This window comes from Haemaphysalis longicornis, unplaced genomic scaffold (assembly GCF_048455015.1).
Source record: "Haemaphysalis longicornis isolate Haplotype H1 unplaced genomic scaffold, Haemaphysalis longicornis Haplotype H1 scaffold_14, whole genome shotgun sequence".
NCBI classification, from domain to species: domain Eukaryota; kingdom Metazoa; phylum Arthropoda; class Arachnida; order Ixodida; family Ixodidae; genus Haemaphysalis; species Haemaphysalis longicornis.
In genome coordinates, this window is record NW_027526245.1 from 19341795 (window position 1) to 19359922 (window position 18128).

Below are 18128 nucleotides of genomic sequence, written 5' to 3' on the forward strand. Positions count from 1 at the left end.
GGGAGAAAGTGGACGGAACTACGGCACTGCCTGTTCACGCTGGTCAAGAATGTAAATAATTTTACATAAAGTTTTCTTTCTCCCTCAACTTGGTCCTCATGAGTGCTCCGGCACGCCCCCAACCGCGGTACATTTCCACCATGCTACCCCGGTTCACAACAGTGACCACCCATCTGTGCAGGCCCTGGCAATCGCAGCGGCCTTCTGGCCCGCCCCTCCCCCTTCCCCTGATCCCTGAGCTTAAACAATGTTGTTCTCCCTGTCTCTCTATCCGCCCCTACAAAGCAAAACCTGCGACACGGTGCGACACAGGGCGCCCCCGGCTCAAATTCAGTGGCGAGGTCATTTGCAGTGGAGGCCAAGACGCACTGTAGTTCAGCCCGTGTTTGGGACGGAATATATGGCGTGTTTGCCCTCTGATGTGTGGCGTTCTCTGGGTTCGTCATTATGAGCACAAAAAAAAGCGGCAAGTTTCAACACTGATGAACTACTTGAACAAGCTTCCGAAGGCAAGCTTTCTAGATTTGTGCAATTTTACATAAGTGCGAGAGCGTAATAGAACGCATATTTATTTATTTATTTATTTATTTATTTATTTATTCACAATACTGTTAGCCCTGTCGGGCTGTTACAGAGTGGGAACTACATCATACAATGACAATTCTTATTTACCAACAAAAGATTCAACTGCGTCTACATTTTCAAAGAAATCAGCGGCAAGGCAGTTCCAGTCGACAATCGTTCTGACAAGAAAAGTGTTTTTAAATGTGTCAATTCTTGGTGTATAGGGCATAATAACGTGTGGGTGATTGGTTCGTGATGAGACTCTTCCTTGGGGACGCAAATAGAGATTAGGGGTTAAATTGAGCTTATTGTTGTAAAGCTGATATAAAAATTTTAGTCGAGCGATTTTTCGGCGAATGGCAAGTTGAGGGAGTTTAACCTCAGTGAGCAGGGTTGTTATTGACTGCCTCCTCTCATAAACGGAAAAAATAAATCGCGCTGCTAGCCTCTGAACACGCTCCAGTTTATTTATTTGATATTGGTGATGCGGGTCCCAAATTACACTAGCGTATTCTAAGGTAGGCCGAACAATAGTTTTGTATGCTTGAAGTTTAACCTCAGGAGCAGCACCTCTTAATTTACGTCTCAGTAGTCCAAGTTTGCGCTGAGCTGATCCGCAGATATTGTCGATATGTGCATTTCAATTTAGTGTATCTGTAATTGTCATACCAAGATATTTAATTTGGGTGGATCTTTTGATTTGGTTCGTGTTCACTGTTTAGTCAAACATTAAAGGCGCTTTCTTGTTTGAGACTGTCATGCAGGCATACTTCTTAGGGTTGATTTCCATATCCCATTTTGCGCACCAATTGTGAATAATGTTTAAGGCATCATTTAAACAAGTTTGGTCAGACACAGTCTTGACGCTTGTAAACAAAAGACAATCGTCGGCAAACAATCGCACTTCAATGTTGGGATGTACACCACTTGCAATGTCATTAATGTACAGCCGAAACAAAATTGGGCCTAAATCCGACCCTTGCGGCACACCAGAAGGGATGGACAAAAAAGATGAATGTTCTCCGGCTATTTCCACAAAATGTTGACGATTCGTCAGGTAAGCTTGAATCCACCTAATTATTTGTAAATTAACACCGTAACCATGTAATTTATTTAGAAGTTTCGCATGATATACACTGTGAAAAGCCTTTGATAAATTTAATGAAATAACATCTATTTGTTCTTTCGAATTCATAGCTGCAGCAAAGTGATGAACTGTTTCAAATGACTGTGTCACAGTTGAAAGGCTTCGGCGAAAACCATGTTGTTTGTTGTAAAAGAGGTTGTTATTTTCAAAGTACGCAACAAGATGTTTACCAATTATATGCTCTAAAAGTTTACACACTGTACATGTAATGGAAATGGGGCGATAGTTTTCAACCATCAGCGTGTCTCCAGCTTTGGGCACGGGCACAACCCTTGCTAGCAGCCAATCACTCGGTACAACACCAGTTTCCAATGAGGAGGCAAAAATTTCGACTAAGAATAATGCAACCCATTCGCAATAGCGCTTTAAAAACTCGTTCGTTATTTTATCAGGCCCTGAAGACTTCTTGATATCTAATTTTAAAAGCAATTCAATTATACCTTCCTTAGAGATAACAATGTCATCTTCATAGTGCCTACCATGTTCTTCACGTATCGAGGCCATGTCCGTCGGGCTAGTATATGTACTGTTAACGAAATTGTTAAAAGCTTCAGCAACTGTAACTGGATCACTGCAAATATTTCCATTTAAAAGTACACTGGTTGTAGCCGGCTTTGACCCAACCAAGGATCTCCAAAACTTCTGAGGTGAATTTTTCAAATAATCAGCCAACGTTGTTGAAAAGAAATGCTTTTTAGCAGTTTTTAACTCCTTCCGTACGTCGGTACTAAGCGTAGCGATGGCAACAGAATTTCTCGGTCTTTTTTGTCGTGCCCGGCGCAGTCGCCGTTTCAAATGAATTATTTGTCGATTAATCCACGGGTTTGTTTTTTGTAAGCATTTCTTTCTTTTCGGCACAAACGAGATAAGCATTCACTCACAGTACGTGTAAAGTATTCCCAAAGTTCATGAACGTTATTCCCTCTGGGCATCTTATCAAAAGAAGTTTCTAGTAAATCAAGAATGGATGTGTCATCGGCTCGTTTGAAATTGTAAACCTTCACGATCAGATTCTTTACTACGCCCTTATTGGCAATTTGAACCGTGGCCACGACAATCTTATGGTCAGAGATCCCTTCCTCAATTTCAACAGTATATTGAAACGTTTCCTCTGACAAAAATAAGAGGTCCAGCAAACTCTGGCACTGTCCTTGTATTCGCGTGGGGCTGTCAACTACCTGAACAAGACTGTGTGTTGCCATCGTTTCCAATATGCATTCCGCGTGAGGCTTCTTTAAAGGCCCAGGAATGCGCGCCTCCCAATCTATTCCAGCCAAGTTGAAATCCCCAACCATAATTATCCGGCTTTTGGTACTAGTTAGGGCTGTTAGGTGATCGTCTATTTTTTGAATAAATTCGACAGGCCTTCCCGGGGGTCTATAAATGACGCCAATTATTACAGCTGTTTCATCAAGAAATATCTTGCACCAAATACTTTCGTGGTCATCTAAAATGGGTAACTGCTCATACTTGATGGAACCTTTAATCAGCAATGCCACACCACCCCCTCTCGTTGCTCTATCTTTACGGATTACGCTGTATGAACTGGGAAATTCGTCATTCGTAATTTCTTCGTTTAACCATGTCTCAGTTATGGCAAATAAATGTGGATCATGCTGTAACGATACGCACTCCAATTCTTCAAGCTTGTTTACGACACTTCGGGCGTTTATGTTTAGTAGCTTAATTCTATTGCTCGCCTGCTGTCAGTCCCGATCCCGCGAAGCAGTTCCATTATCACTGCGAATTCTCGCCCGAGAGTTCGACTGCTTGTCCCACATGTACATTGTACCATTAATATCGAGCTTGTCGTTAACAAGCTTGACTTTCGCTCCCTCTTTCTTATCTTTTTGGGCTGATTGCCAAAGTAACCTCCGCTTTTCAAGAGTTTCCTGTGAGGAATCATGGGATATACTGATCTCTGATCCTTTCAATTTCTTACACTGGTTGAATATAGCAATTTTTTCGTTATATTCATATAGCCTCATAATAATAGGTCTGTCTTTTTCGGCCTTTTTTCGCCCAAGCCTATGAATTCGTTCTACGGACGACACAGTGACACCAAGACGTTTAGTGAATACGCTTTTTAGCACCTTGTCCTGTATATCTTCTCGCGTTTCATTCTCAGCTTCGGAAATACCGAATACAATCAAATTATTCTGTCGGGCTTTATCTTTTACTGCAGTTATTCTTTTCTGCTGGTACTGGACAGTTCACTCTCGGTTGCGGACGGTTTCTTCAAGGCCAAGGAGCCTCCCACACTGGTCCGCCAGAGATTGAATTTTGTCCTCAATATTAGCAAGCCTGGCCTCCATTTGATTTTGGTTGTCTAAGATTTTTTGAAGGAGTTCCTCAGTGGTTGGGCCCGGATTTGTTTCAACATCACCAGAAAGTAACACTTCTAGGTACGACCACATCGAGCACAGAATTTCACAACACCTCAGTGGGAGCGGCAGCACAACAAGAAAAATGCAGTTAGAACGATAACTTGTTTTTGAGTAATAACTAACCTGCAAAGAGAGCCATGCGTGCGTGAGGGACATGGCCGCGAGCGTACTGCCGCCCCCACTGAAGTCCGGCGGGCTCGGCGACGGCTTTATATCCACGCTGCGGCAGACTTCCGGCGTTGTCCCACTAGGCTGGTCCCACTGGGCGTTCCAAGTGACGTCATACGCTTGCAGACACGGCAGATCCGGAAAAGTTGGTAGTTCCAAGCTTGATAACGTTGGGTCGTTCCAAGCTTGATAACGTTGGGTAGTTCCAAGCTTGATAACGTTGAAATGCATCAGCATTTCTTATGTCGAGTTTGCTCCGCGATCGCACATCGATCCGCGATCGCACATCGGCCCACCGTACGCACTTCGGCTCTGGCTGGCCTTTCTTCAGTGCTTTAAAGAAGAAGGACCTGGCCGCTTCTTCGCAGAGCCGGCCTCAAGACCGCCCCACCTCCAAGAAGTGGACACCGGTCCCCGTCTTCCACCACCTCAACTCACTTTATTTCTGCCGCAGTGGTTTTAAACGGTTATATGCACAAATAAAAAAACGTACAAAAATATTTCGGCTATTCCTTGTTTTATTTTTGGCCCAAAGTAACGTAGTTTTATTTTTATTAGCGGAATTTGTTGAGACATATTGTCCGTATGAAACTATTGTACTATTTGGTAGATTACTTTCCAAACTAAAGCTATAAAACAGCAGAATAGTGCTTAAAAACTCAGATAATTTACATACTACTATTTTTACGGAAAATAATTACTGAAAATGGGTACTTTCTTCAAATAGTCAAGGCCTAGAGCGAGTGGGCCTCCGCCCCCCCCCCCCCCCCCCCGAAAAAAATTCCTGGCTACGGGCCTGGACCAAACGTAAGCTGTGCCGGACTGTAGGAGCTGGGTGAGGGGTGCCGCAATGCTGTCAAAGTTCTGTACCAAGCGACGGAGATACGAGGACAAGCTAAGGAAACTACGTAGACATTTTGTTGGCATGGATGCGGAAATCCGACAACGGAAGAAATTTTGTCAGGGTCGGGATGTATCCTGTCCTTGGTAACGACATGGCCGAGTACCTTGATAGTTTTGGTCGCAAAACAACATTTTTTAGTTGAGCTGAAGTCCAACATTCACGATGTACGTAAGCACTTTTTTCAAGCGTTGGAGGTGATCGGCAAACGTCGAAGAAAAGACAACGACATCGTGAAGATAGCAGAAACAGGTGTTCCATTTCAGTCCCCTGAGCACCGAGTCCATCATTCGCTCAAAAGATCTTGGGCAGTGCACAATCCGAAAGCCATGACATTTAATTCATATAGGCCGTCGGGAGTAGCAAACGCATGTCTTTTCCTTGTCGGACTAGTGCATCGGTATCTGTGAACAGCCACAACGCAGGTCGAGCTCGAAAAGTATTCGGCTCCTTGAAGGCAGTCCAGGGCGGCGTCGATCCGGGGCATGGGATACACATACTTTTGGGCAATTTTGTTGAGGGCCCGATAATCTACACAAAAACGCACGGCCGAATAAAGCTTCCCTACAGCATGTCGTTCACGTTCTCATCGACTAGTTGCAGTACCAGAAGGGGAGACTCGATGCGGGCGGCGGTGAACAATAGTTGATCCATCAGTTTTGACGCGATCCGTAGCTGCAGCGGTGCGAGGTAGAAACTTTGAATACGTGTCGGACGAGGCACGGAGCTTGTGTAAAAGTTCCAGTGCTGAGGATTTTTGTGATGGGTCAAGGTCCGGCCCGATGGTGACCGCAAGAACGACTTAAATGAAATGGTTTCGGAAGCCATACATGCAGGTGAAAGAGTACCAGACCGAAGGATGGACACCTCGTCGGCAGAAACAGAAGCAGTCGCACAGCCTTGCGGGAGCAGAACCGCTTCGGAGTCGTATTATGTATAGGGATAAAGGCACGCCCTCGGGAAAATCGCACAGACAAGAGGCTAGAGCAAGACCTAGGGAAAGGAGGTGGCCGCAAAGGATGACCAGCACATCGCCGTCAACAATTGAATCAACGGAAACTGAAAAGATGTGCTCTTGACGGGCGGGCACGACGTGGTCGGTACTTAGCACCACAGGAGACGTACTTGTTTCCGGGACAGCTGAGTGGTGAACGTTTGTGATGCTAATAGCAGAAGTGCGGCAACAAATAACAGCGAAAGTCGACGAAAGAAAGTCCCAATAAGGAATAAGCTTATAGGGGCACTTGGAGATCACTGCACAATGAATGTGATGACACAGCCCATGGATAGAAACGCGTACTGGGCAGAAGACAGAAGGTTGGATAGACGTGTCGTTCGCACCACGTAATAAATGGCCACTGTACGGGGTTACCTTTGGTTAACTTCTGGAAAACTGCTGGGGCTGCTGGCACTCCAAACGGAAGACGTTTAACCCTGTAGAGGCCCCTTGTGTTGTTTATAGTGAGCAATTCAGATGTTTCTTCGCTCACCTTCAGCTGTTGGTACGCCTGTGTCAGGTACAGCGTGCTGAAAATTCGGCTCCACGGCGTGTGCTTAAAACCTCCTGTGGCGTCGGTAGTGGGTGGCAGAAGTCTTCGTTGCCAAGTTCACGGTGCTCCTGTAGTCTCCGCAAAGACGTAGAGGTCCTTCTTTTTTCCTGACTCCGACAAGTGGTGTGGCCCAGTCTGAGTGCTGCGTCGGCTCCATGACATCCTGCTGCTCGAGCTTCCGAAGCTCTTAGTCGTACGCCGACTGCATGGCAAAGGGTACTGGCCTGGCTTTGAGAAATTTGGCGCTGGCGTCCTGATGTAGCTCCAGGTTGATGAAAGGTCCGTAGTGACCGGTAATATCCTTAGCGAAGACCATTTCGTACTTCTTTTGAAGTCGCTCCACGAAATCCTGTCGCTCGAGAATATTGTCCTCGGTAGCCTGGTCGATACCTCCGATCGTTATCCCAAGAGCGTCGAACCAATTTCGGCTCAAGAGGCTAGTATAATTTAACAACGTATGGGTACGAGCTAGTTGGTACTCCATCTAAACACCGTATAGCGCAGTAGGCAAGACACAGGACGATAGCGCTCGTCCGTGTCCCCTTCGTCCGGTGTCTTGCCTACTGCGCTATACGGTGTCAAGAGGCTAGATCCGGCCCCGTGCACGATAAGTAGTGGTAGCTGGGAGGTTGTGCCGTTGAAGGAAACGTCTACGTTGGCACTTCCCAGGAGTGGCAAGGCCTGCCCTGACCACGTTCTCAGGTGCGTGTCGTCGTCGAGCAAGATCAGTGCATGCTGCCGCCAGATGTGGTGGTACGTCTTTCGCTAATGAGCGTACATGCTGCTCCGGAATCCACGTCGAAGTGGATCGGCTGGTGATGCACGGTGACGTCGATCATGATCGTCGGTTGCGTGCGTAGGTCGAGAACGGTGTTTAGGTCGTACAGCTCCGTTGATGCTGGTAAACTACCGTGCTTCTCCGCCTGCATTATTGCCTCTGAGGCGTTCACGCGCTTGTGCCGTTCCGGGGGTGCCTTCGACTGCTTCCTCTTTGTTATGCATGCCTTCTCAATGTGACCTCGTTTCTTGCAAAAATGGCACGTTGTGCATTGAAGCTTGCATGACTGCGGGCTGTGCTGCTCATCGCAGCGCCAGCAGCGCTGAGCCTTAGGTGGTTTTTTGCCACTTGCCTGGTGGGGTTGGAGCTGGTGATTTGTGAGGTATGCCTGCTCAGCGGGCTTACGGATGTCACGCTGCTGGTTGCCGGCACTCTCCGCTGGAATGACGATGTCGTAAGCCTTTGCGAACGTCAAGTGGGTCTCAGCAAACAGGCGCTGTTGTAGGAAGTCGTCCCGCAGTGCGCACACAAATCGTTCACGGAGCATAATGTCCAGTGGTAGCACGGTAGGGTTCGCAGGTGGCGTGGAGACTGGTTGTTCGGTAGCTACCATTGTGGTGGGCAGCGTTGCAATCGGCAGCCAGTTTTTTCAGCGCCGCAAGGTGGGCGCTGACCTCTTCTCCGTCCATCTGGTCCTTTCGTTGAAAACGGGCCCGGCTGTACACTTGCGGTGGCCTTGGGTCGTAGTGCTTCTGCAGTGCCGCAACGATGTGGTCGTAGTCCACTGCCGGTGGTGTGCTTGGCTGAACTAAGGAGCAGACGGTGTCTTACGTTTCCTCCCCACACAGCGTGAGCAGGTGTGCCTTCTTCTTGCTGGGGTCTACGATGTTGTTGGCCTCAAAGTAGAATTGAAGGCGCCCAAACCATGATCCTCAGGAGGTGCCGTTGAACTCAGGTAATCGTCCTGATGCGTGCGTAGCCATTGTGTAGCACTGCCTTTCAACGCGGGTAGCACAAACACTTCCTCGTCGCCACTGTTATGCCCGCGCGGTCAGTGACAAGCGACGCACGGGCACACTTGAAAATGCGGTTTATTCAACCAAAGAAGAACACGTTTTTTTGCGACTGCTCTGCAGCAAGGTCCCAAAGCGTCTCCCCGTGCATTGTCCATCGCCCCGAGGTGTCGGGGGCGGCGCCGGCGAGGGAAGGGCCCCTTCGCGGGGGACACTAATCGGCGCGCTGTCGGAGGCGCCGGCACAGAACTGCGCTTCCGCTGGGGAGCACGAAAACAACCCACAGGCTGTGATTTGGTGGGGGAAAATCTACTTCTCCTACACAGAATTTGCAGAGCTGCCTTGGAGTCCATGAAGATACTGCATTGGTGCGGCTCATGGCGCCGAATGTAAACAATTGCCTCCTTCAGAGCGTAGAGCTCAGCCGCTGTCGATGATGTTTGTCACTCCAGACGAAATGAAAGCATACCACCAGCTTGTGGTATGAATAGACCTGAAGATGAGCTTTGCATGGTTGATGAACCATCGCTAAATATGAATGTTCTTGCTCAATGCGCTCTATACATCTAGTCTAAAACGATGTGTAGGATTTCTGACTGACATTTGTCTTCTTGGGGCCGATTCCTGGGGTACCACATTCAATTTGTTGGGGAGCAAGGTTCCACGGAGGGAAATGCAGCGGAATTATTGGTGAGGGCTGGGTTGGAACAGACAGTGGTATGCTGTGAATGGTCTGGGCGAATCCGGAGCTGCTGCACTTGGAGGGGACGCGACTTAAATGATTTCTTGCGTGTAGACGATGCCTCGAGTGCACTTGAGGCATCGTCTACATTCTACGCCAGCCGCCAACATGTTGGACCGTTTTCTCTGATTCAAGGAGAGCACTTGAAAGTTTAGAGCCCGCTAACTGTTTCAGCTTTTATGAACATGTCCAGCGCGACTTAAAGTATTTGCACCATCTCGCATACGTCTCTGAACATCGCGTTACCTTCCAGTGGCTTCCAGGCCACAGCGGCATCATTGGAACCGAGAAAGCGGACAAGGCTGCCCCAGGGTCCTACAAATGAGAAAAAAAAGATTTCCTTCACGAAGCATGATGCCGCCACGATGACAAAGGTACTAGCTGTGTCGGAAAGGAATCGTTTATGGTCCTTGCAACAGCACAATTACAGTTTTTTGTATTCCATAGACCCATATGTCAGAATGCGGCTGCCAGAACGTCTACCCCGCCACTTGGAGACGTTTTTCCTTAGTCTTCGTCTTAACGCAGCACTAAAAAATTCCTATCTACATCGGATCGGCCAGACATCAAGCCTATGTTGCGATAATTGTGGTTCACTCGAAACTGTTGAACATCTATTACTGAAGTGTTCTGCCTATGCCGACTCAAAGTGCCATTTACCACTAAAATAATTGCCTCCACCCTGGACCATTGACACTAAGATTGGTACTTGGACCATGGCCCTCTCCCTCCGCTCAGAGCAAAACCCTGTCCGCGCTATTCGAATTTCAGCAGAACATTGATGCATCAACGAAATTGTAGTCGTCCCTCCACTTCAAGGAACTTTGAACTCAATACCCTAAAGAAAGACCGTATTTTATTTTTTTCCTTACCACTACTCTTCTCTCCTTCACTACACCTACTGCCTTTATCTCTCTCCTCCTTTCCCCTCAGAGCAGCATACCGAGGAACTGATGACGGCAAACCTCTATGCATTTTCCTATTTATTATAGAGTTTCTCTGCCTGTCTGTCTCTCTCTCTCTGCTTGTGGAGGAAAGCAGCTTTGACATATGACTCAGGCAACCAGTTCATCGTTGGTTGATCTTACCGCTTTGAAGCCTGCCTGGCAGCTCTCAAGCAGACCATTGTACTCAAGAAGGTACATCAGTCTCCCGTTTACCATCTCCTCGAAGAGCTTACACAGGCAGCGCGTCAGGGCAACGTGACGATAAATTGCGGGAGAGGAAGAGTCCTTCCCCTCTTTCAAATAAACCGCTACGATGGCCTCCCTCGCAGACTCTGGAAGGCGCCCCGAAAGAAATATTTTGTTGTAGAGGTGAAGGAGTGTTTCAAGTATGTCTGCATGTAAGTTTTGTATTATGGTGTATGTAAGGATGTCTGCACCTAGTACTTCAACTTATGAAGTAAAAAGGGGGTTTTGTAAGAGGAGGTGGACTTATTATTATCTCGGAAGGACTGCTCACAGGATGTATTGTGTTTCATGAAAGTGTTGGTGTAGTGTACTGAACTCGCACATGTTGGAAGTGTTGTGCGATCGTGTTAGCCTGGTCTTCCTGTGTGTCCCCTGTTCTGCTAACCAGGGGCAGGCTGTGTTTGTTGTCCTTTGAGTTTTCGTGTGTGTCCTCGTCCCACCAGGGCCTCCTTTGGTTGCAAGGGGCACCGGACACCTGGTGAATGGACTTTTTGGCAGCGTAGAGAATGTGTGCCGTGAGCAGTTAGGCAGATTCTTCCACGTGTAGGTGTATAATGGATACGTGATGTAGTTTGGATGTTTCTGTAAATGCACTTCGCCTCGCTCGAGCTTCAATGAACCTTTTATGGGAAGGGGAACTGTTCGGGCCATTACCTATGTGTGTTAATGTGGATGGGAAGTGGTCACTGCCATATTGGTTAGTGCCAACGTCTCACTCAAGAGATGGAAAGAGTACTGCAGAGACAATAGCCCAGTCCAGGGGTCAGTAAGTGTTGTGTCCTATGTTATGGTATGTGGGCTTGCTTGTGTTAAATGGGTATGCTCCTGAAGATGTTAGACATTTTTCAATGAGGCAGCCACGGGCATCCATGCGGGAAGAGGCTCCGAGTGGATTATCTGCATTGAGGTCGCGTATGAGAATGAAGGGCTCGTGTAGCTGGCCTACACGGCCCTCGAAATCAGAGGTCAAAAGCTGGAAGTCAAGGGAGATGTCGAGGGATCATACCGTTATCCGCCTATTAAATGGTATCGTGCGGATGGCTACACCTCAAGGACAGTGTTCAAAAAGAGGGGGTGACATCCTAATGACTTCCTCGCAGCAATGGCCACACCACCCGAAGAGTGTGTGCAGCCAACCCTGCACTTTCTGAATACCATGTAGCTATTTAAGAAATTTGTTTCTTTAGGATTGAGGTATGTTTCTTGGAGACACGTGACGCTGGCTGATTAGCATGCAGCATCTCGTAAAAATCGTCAAGATTTTTAAGGAGGCCTCTGCAGTTCCACTGAGTTATGTTTTCTCTTCTCCTAATTTACAATTAATGATCACTGGAGTGCGTGTGTGCGTGTGTTCTTGTGTTGTGTTTCGGGGCTGTTATTCTGGGATTGGGTTTTTGGGGCCTTTCTGTTGGCTTGGACGTCGGAGGCCGCTCCTTGCGCTGCGTTGTAGGCAGGGACGGCCCGACATCCATCTTCCCGTCAGATGTCAGAGGGGTGCCCGACGGACCGGGCGCCCTGGACATGGCCCCCTTTCGGGGGCCCTTCATTTAACCCGCCACCGCTGAGGGCGTCGGGGGCTCCAGACGTGGCACGGGCGGTGTGGTGGCGGTGGGAGCTGATGCGGGGCCCCCGGTGTCCATCCCGTCGGCACGCTGCAATGTACTCGAAGACGGGAAGGCTAGGGCGGGAGCGGCATCCGCCCCGACGGAGATGGTTGGCACTACAACCGCTGCTGCCTCACCAAGCGGTGTGGTGACGGGTTGGACTGCGGGAAGCAACCCAGCGGCGGGCGGCGGCGGGTCAAAGTCCGACTCTTAATGAGTCCCTGCCATGGTGTAAGAATATTCTTACACCATGGTCCCTGCTGAAACCACACGCCGCTCCTCCCCCTGGCGATCTGCGTCGGCGTACTTCCCCAGAGGGAAAGGGGAGAACCTTTGTCGCGCCTCTGGGAAGGTGATGTTCTCTGTGACCTTACAGTTGATTATTTGTTTTTCCTGTTGAATCTCTCCCAAGCCCTGGAAAAAGCGGCATAAGGTCCCTGGCAGTTTACACACGTTAAGGTTGTGGAGTTGCAGTTGTAGGTACGGTGGTCTTGTGCTGCACATTTAGCTCATGTCAGTCATCCGCGGCAGGAGTTCGCGTCGTGACCGAACCGCTGACACTTGCAGCAGCGGCGCGGTTCGGTATGTAGATACGGACTGGACATCTTCTAAAGTCTGCATTGACCGACTCGGGAAGTGTTGAGCGGCCAAATCTCAAGAATGTGTTTGGTAGGTATTGGTCGTTTCGACAAATGGTGATCCGCCTGACTCGCGTCACACCCTGGTCGTGGAGGCCCTCGAGCAGATCGGGTTCGGTCTCATTTATTAGACACAGTTCAGATATTACACCCTGGCAGCTATTGAGACTGCGATGGGGTGTGATCTTGATGTCAACATCCACATGCGCGTTTGTGCGAGGAGGTTAGTGGACTGCTGTTTGTATCTATATCAATCAGGACTTCTCCGGTTTCAGTTTCTTTGCCTTGCACGACCTGCCGACAAGGCTTTCAAAATACATGGAGATCAGAAGCACAGACTGGGATGTAATGGGCTTTGTCGTATCAAGAGATGCCACGATCGAAAATCGCGAAAAATTATCAGGCTTTCCGAGCCAGATCGAAGGCAAAAGAAGAATCTTTACTTTGGTGCGGCCCATTTTCAGGGACCGGTGACTTTGAGGGGGGGGGGGGGCATTTAGAAAATACCATGCGCTATAGTATGAAGCAGGGGACACGGATACTTCCTTCGCTCGGGTTACCTTGGTACCGAGAGAGGTTCCGGAGCTCCCTGCCCGGTAGACAGTCAGGGAGCCCATCCGCCGGATCTTGACCACCACTCCCACGGCCACCGTTCGTGGTTTTTCACCCTCGTGTCTGCCGTCTGCTGTACCAGATTATTCAGCTCTCCGAAATCTGACCCGCGACTCGTACTTCGTAGTTTCTTCTTGTTATAGACGTATTGTGTAGGTCCGTGTCTGCGCTTGTGACATGCTATTATGAGATCTTTCACTGCAGACTACAAGGAAGTCTGCTCGTGTGCAATAATTGATCTCATAACGATCCGTGACAAACACAGACAAACATAATAATAAAAGTAAAGCTGCAACAAACCAACAAATCTAAGCAGCCACTCTGGAGCCTGATTATGGAAGCCTGGGTGATTCGGCACAGCAGGCGACTGACGATCCAAAACACATGAAAAGAAATCTCACGTTTGTTTGTATTAGAAAAATGAACTGTGGTAACATTTTATTATAATAAGTATCAGCCGTTATGATGTCATAAGCTGTGATGATTATTGTAAACCAGGGCTGAAAAGAGGTTTTAAAGCAAAGCTATCTACCTCTACCAGCCAACGATTCCTTTGTAGCTTGCGGCACACAAAAATTCCGAACTCGGATTAATTTATTTATTTCAAGTACCCTCAATTGCACAAGAATTGAACAGGGGAGTCGTTTTTGGAAAAAGCAACAAGTAACAAAGCGGCAAGAATGTAACATGGACTACGTATGCTGGTAGTACAGACAACAAAAGTACATAAGCAAATACGCTTGGGGTTCTTCTGGACGGATCTGTAGTAATATTCGCGTTGTAAACAACAAGCGGAAAGCATTTTCCGGCTACAAAACAAAGTACCCAAAGTTTACACAGTACTTCTCAAGAAATATGCAACATGCGCTCATCCTCAAACATGCTTTTCTCAAAACTTGGCGCAGTCCCTATGTCTCAGTCGCTATGTCTCAGATTTCTATTAGATTTCAAAGGTGTATTTGTGCTGAATTGCAAACCAGCGCAGATCATAACATTAAAAAATAAGTGGTGATGTTTGTCCGGAAACAACGTCTGTGTCAGTAACACTGGATGCGTCGATGTAGCTCCGCGGCTAAGGCGCCGTGCTGCGTAGTATCCCCGCTCTGACAGTTTTTCTGATGGAGTCGAAGATGAAAACCAGCATCTCTCAAAATGTCAGCCACTAATAAATATTCAGGCGGTTTAAATTACCCTGCGCTCCTTTATTTTCCTACAACTCATCCCTTTAGTGCTTTTTAAAACACCAAGAATTCGAAAGTTATTTGGTACCGAAGAAATATTAAAAATCTGAATTTTACATTTTTCAGAAATTTATATGTTTAAACTAATCCGCAGCCCTCTCCTACTGTGCATCTCACGGAGCAGGTGTAGCTTCAGTGCACGAAGCTCCAGAATTTGAATTTCTTAAGTTTTCACGGGCTCCAGTTTAACAAATATGTAGAAGGTACCGAATTGTATCAACGTTAGCGTCGTCTCTTAGAAAAAAGCCACGGAAGTTGTATAAATATATCATTGGAGTGTATTCATTCATGTTATTTGAACAATATGTATAGTTTCATGCCTTTTTTTCTAATGTGGAACCTGTAGGCTCCCAGACGTTTCTCTAAAATAACTTAAGATTGTGCACACCACACGCGAGCCGTGAGGTTTAAATTCAGAATAGGAAATAGTAAAGTACAATGTTTAAGATGTTCGGCATGGTACGACCTATGCAGTTGTGTTCTAACGTACCCCAAATTCAGCGAGTGTCGCGAAGTTATTGTCATCGTGCATGAATACCCCGTCGGTACGCTTGTTGACTCGTGCTGGAGATAGCTCGCGCAGGAAGCCTGTGATTCTTCACCTGTGGCTGATAGTTGCGTAGAACCCGTGCTCGTAATGAAGCCATTCCTGTGCTTTGCTCGCGTGCCCCAGGATTGCGATGATGGTTTTGGGGACAGAACTGGCATTCAGCAGAAATTTGACTTGGAAACGTACGATGCAGGCGAAATGGGTGGGGAAAGACTGCTCCTTGCGACGAGCGGCGCCGCCAATCTTTACCAACACAGCGAGCCAGCCTTGTTGGAAGCGATCCATGGCAACAAAGGCGTATAACAAACAAGGACGAAGAAGAAGAAACGGCAAGGGCCCTCGTCCTTGTCGTTTGTTCTTCCGCGTCCTTATTTGTTTTGCGCCTTTGTTGCTATCAATCTTTACTATTTCCTCCCGACAACCGCTATTTCAGCGCCAGCTAACCAGAGCGGTTGTTTGTACATCACAGACTATTACAGCCATCACAGCCATCACAGACTAATCTTCGGGAAACAGTAAAAGGCGCTTAGTTCCTGTCATTGCAGTGCAAACTACACGTAAATCTGCACCCGAAATATCAAGGACGGCTAAGGACCCTTTCTCCCCACTCGTTGGAGGCTAGAACATCTCACCTGTTCGAGCGAGAAAATGTACTCTCCCGAAGGCTCGACGACAATGGCGTGCTTGATTCCGGCTGAGAGCGTAGCCACGTCGTGAAAACCGATGTCCATCTCGAAAGGATCCATGATGATAACGTCCTCGGGAACCCAAAAGAAGAGCAGCTTGGCCTCTGCGCGCCAGTTAGATTGCAGGGAGAACGCAAGTCACCAACGTCCAAGATTAGGGTGTGGGCTTGTGCGTTGAGGGGGTGGGGGGCTATTGGGGGAGGGGGAAATTTGCCATTTGCACAGATGTCGAGATGTGGGCTTGCTCGCGTCAACAATTCTTCGCAGCGACAACTATATAACGAAAAAAATAGAACTGTCACGAATTAAATGAGTTTAGTACTGCGTAACCATGGCTTACATTAGAACTCCGTTTTTGAACTGCAAGTGAATTAAACTTGAGAGATTAGCGCACTCTGAAAACTTCCACGCCTATACCAACAGTTTGATAGAAAACACCTTTCAGCACTAAGACTTTCGTAACGCGACTATTTACAAAATAAGGATTGTTATTGAAATGCTGATTTTTATGCCTATACCTGAGTACTATACATTCCAATTTTGGAACCCAGTAATTCGTATTTTACGGGCCCAGTGCTTGCGTGTATCGCGTTCTCTCCGCTTGGAGCCTCGCCACGGAGAAGAAAACTTCTTTCGTACGTCTCCATGCACTCGCTACAACTTATCGTTCAGAGTAATCAGCAACTACTCCAAGCACAAACAGGCTCTAAAGAAAATCACATACGGAAGTTCACTACAACTCAACTCTGCCACGGTGAAAGATTCGCGTTGTTTCGGCTTCCCCAACAGCCTAGGACCCGCAAGTTTTTTATCCTGGTTGTTGCAGTAGTAATTATTTCCGTAACGTCCGCGTCGTTTCGTTTAGAGTTTTTTCGCACAGTTTCATGTATGTATAGTAAGCAGCGCAAAAATATAGCCACACGAGCAAACATTCCCCCGTAATGAACAGCGATGGTCGTCCTTCACACTTCCCCATTTATTTTTGTCTTTCTTGTTTAACGACTGTAAGCTTAAGTTCACTAGGTTAAATGTTATCAGGGAAACATAAGCAACCTCCAAGCAAAATATCTCAAATAAACGCCGCGTCCCTCCTCCTTCTTGTGCCCGTGTTCGTTCTCGCTGACGTAACCTGCATGCGATGCCACGAAGGAACTGCATGGGCCACAGCTAGTGCTCTTAGTTATACGTAATTTTTTTCTGTGTGTTTTCTTTTATTTGCGCTCTACCAAGTGAGGATCTTTACTTCTCATCGGTTTGCCTTACTAAAGCACATGCTTTTATGTCATTAATTGCCAAGTTGCCAAAAACTATGAAACAGAGAAACAGTAACATGAGCACGAACAACGTAGCATCGCAGCGAATTTGAACACCGCATGACGCAATTACTGTATTCTTTGGTCGCTGAAGGTTACAGATGTCGCTTCACAATAGCTTGCGATCGGGACAGTTTATGTTGCAAAAAGACGATGAAGCCATGGCGCCTATTCCTCATCTTCTATCTTTGTCAACCTTACGTGCCCTAATCATCGTTGTGGTGTTATGCAGAGTGTTTTTCAGGTTTCAGGCTGGAAATCTTACTTTTAACAGCGAAGCTGCTTATAAAATCGTAATTTTTATTGCCGCAGTTAGAAATACCTAGAAATTGACGAGCGCGCGCCCGTGAGCGCCCGCACGTGAGGGCGGTCCTCGTGGCGGCCGCCAGGCAGTTAACAAAACCAAGAAAATGCCCAGCGCCCATGTGGGCGTGCCTCACGACGACCTCCCAGCGACCCTTGCGCCCATTTGTCAAGACCACAATACCGACTTAGGGGCATTGGCCAAGACTGCGGCGACCACCGACCAGTTAAAAAAAACTTCTGAGCGCTAGTGCGTGCGTGCCTCGTCCCCGCTAACGCTTGACAATTCAAGCATACCAGTTTAGGTATATTGGCAAAGACTGCCCTCAATAAAATAAACCCAAGCTTTCGGTTTAATTGGGGAAACACTTGCTAGGAGTGAGAAAGACTGAAACATTCGCCGTAATCGTGGCAAAACTCGCTCGGAACGCGAAAGTCACAGCGCTCGCACCTCCAAGGTATGTCCAATGATTATCACTTCCAAAGAAATGAAGTAAGCCCACACTTGTAGCGAAAATGATGGAGTAAAGGTAGTTGCCGCAGCGAAGAAGCAAATTGGCTGCCGTCGTGGACTTAAACCATAATGGTCGTGAAGGTTGCGTACAGCTCCGCTACCTTGAAGTCTTACGCGTTAGTGTGACCTTCCTTCACTTTTAAGTGCGAATGCACTTCTTAAGCGAGCCTGAAGCGTCCGCCGCCGTCCGTATAGCAACAGCTGCGGGTGCGCGCGCTCCTCGT

General features: G+C 47.6%; 1 protein-coding gene across 1 annotated transcript in view; it reads right to left on the reverse strand.

The window, feature by feature from the left end:
- Positions 1–18128, reverse strand: part of LOC144164992 (uncharacterized) — a 709659-nt gene that overhangs the window by 645171 nt on the left and 46360 nt on the right. Inside the window, exon 7 of the mRNA XM_077695175.1 lies at positions 15721–15878. Coding sequence (XP_077551301.1) covers positions 15721–15878 — 158 coding nt within the window. The remainder of the gene's footprint in view (positions 1–15720; positions 15879–18128) is intronic.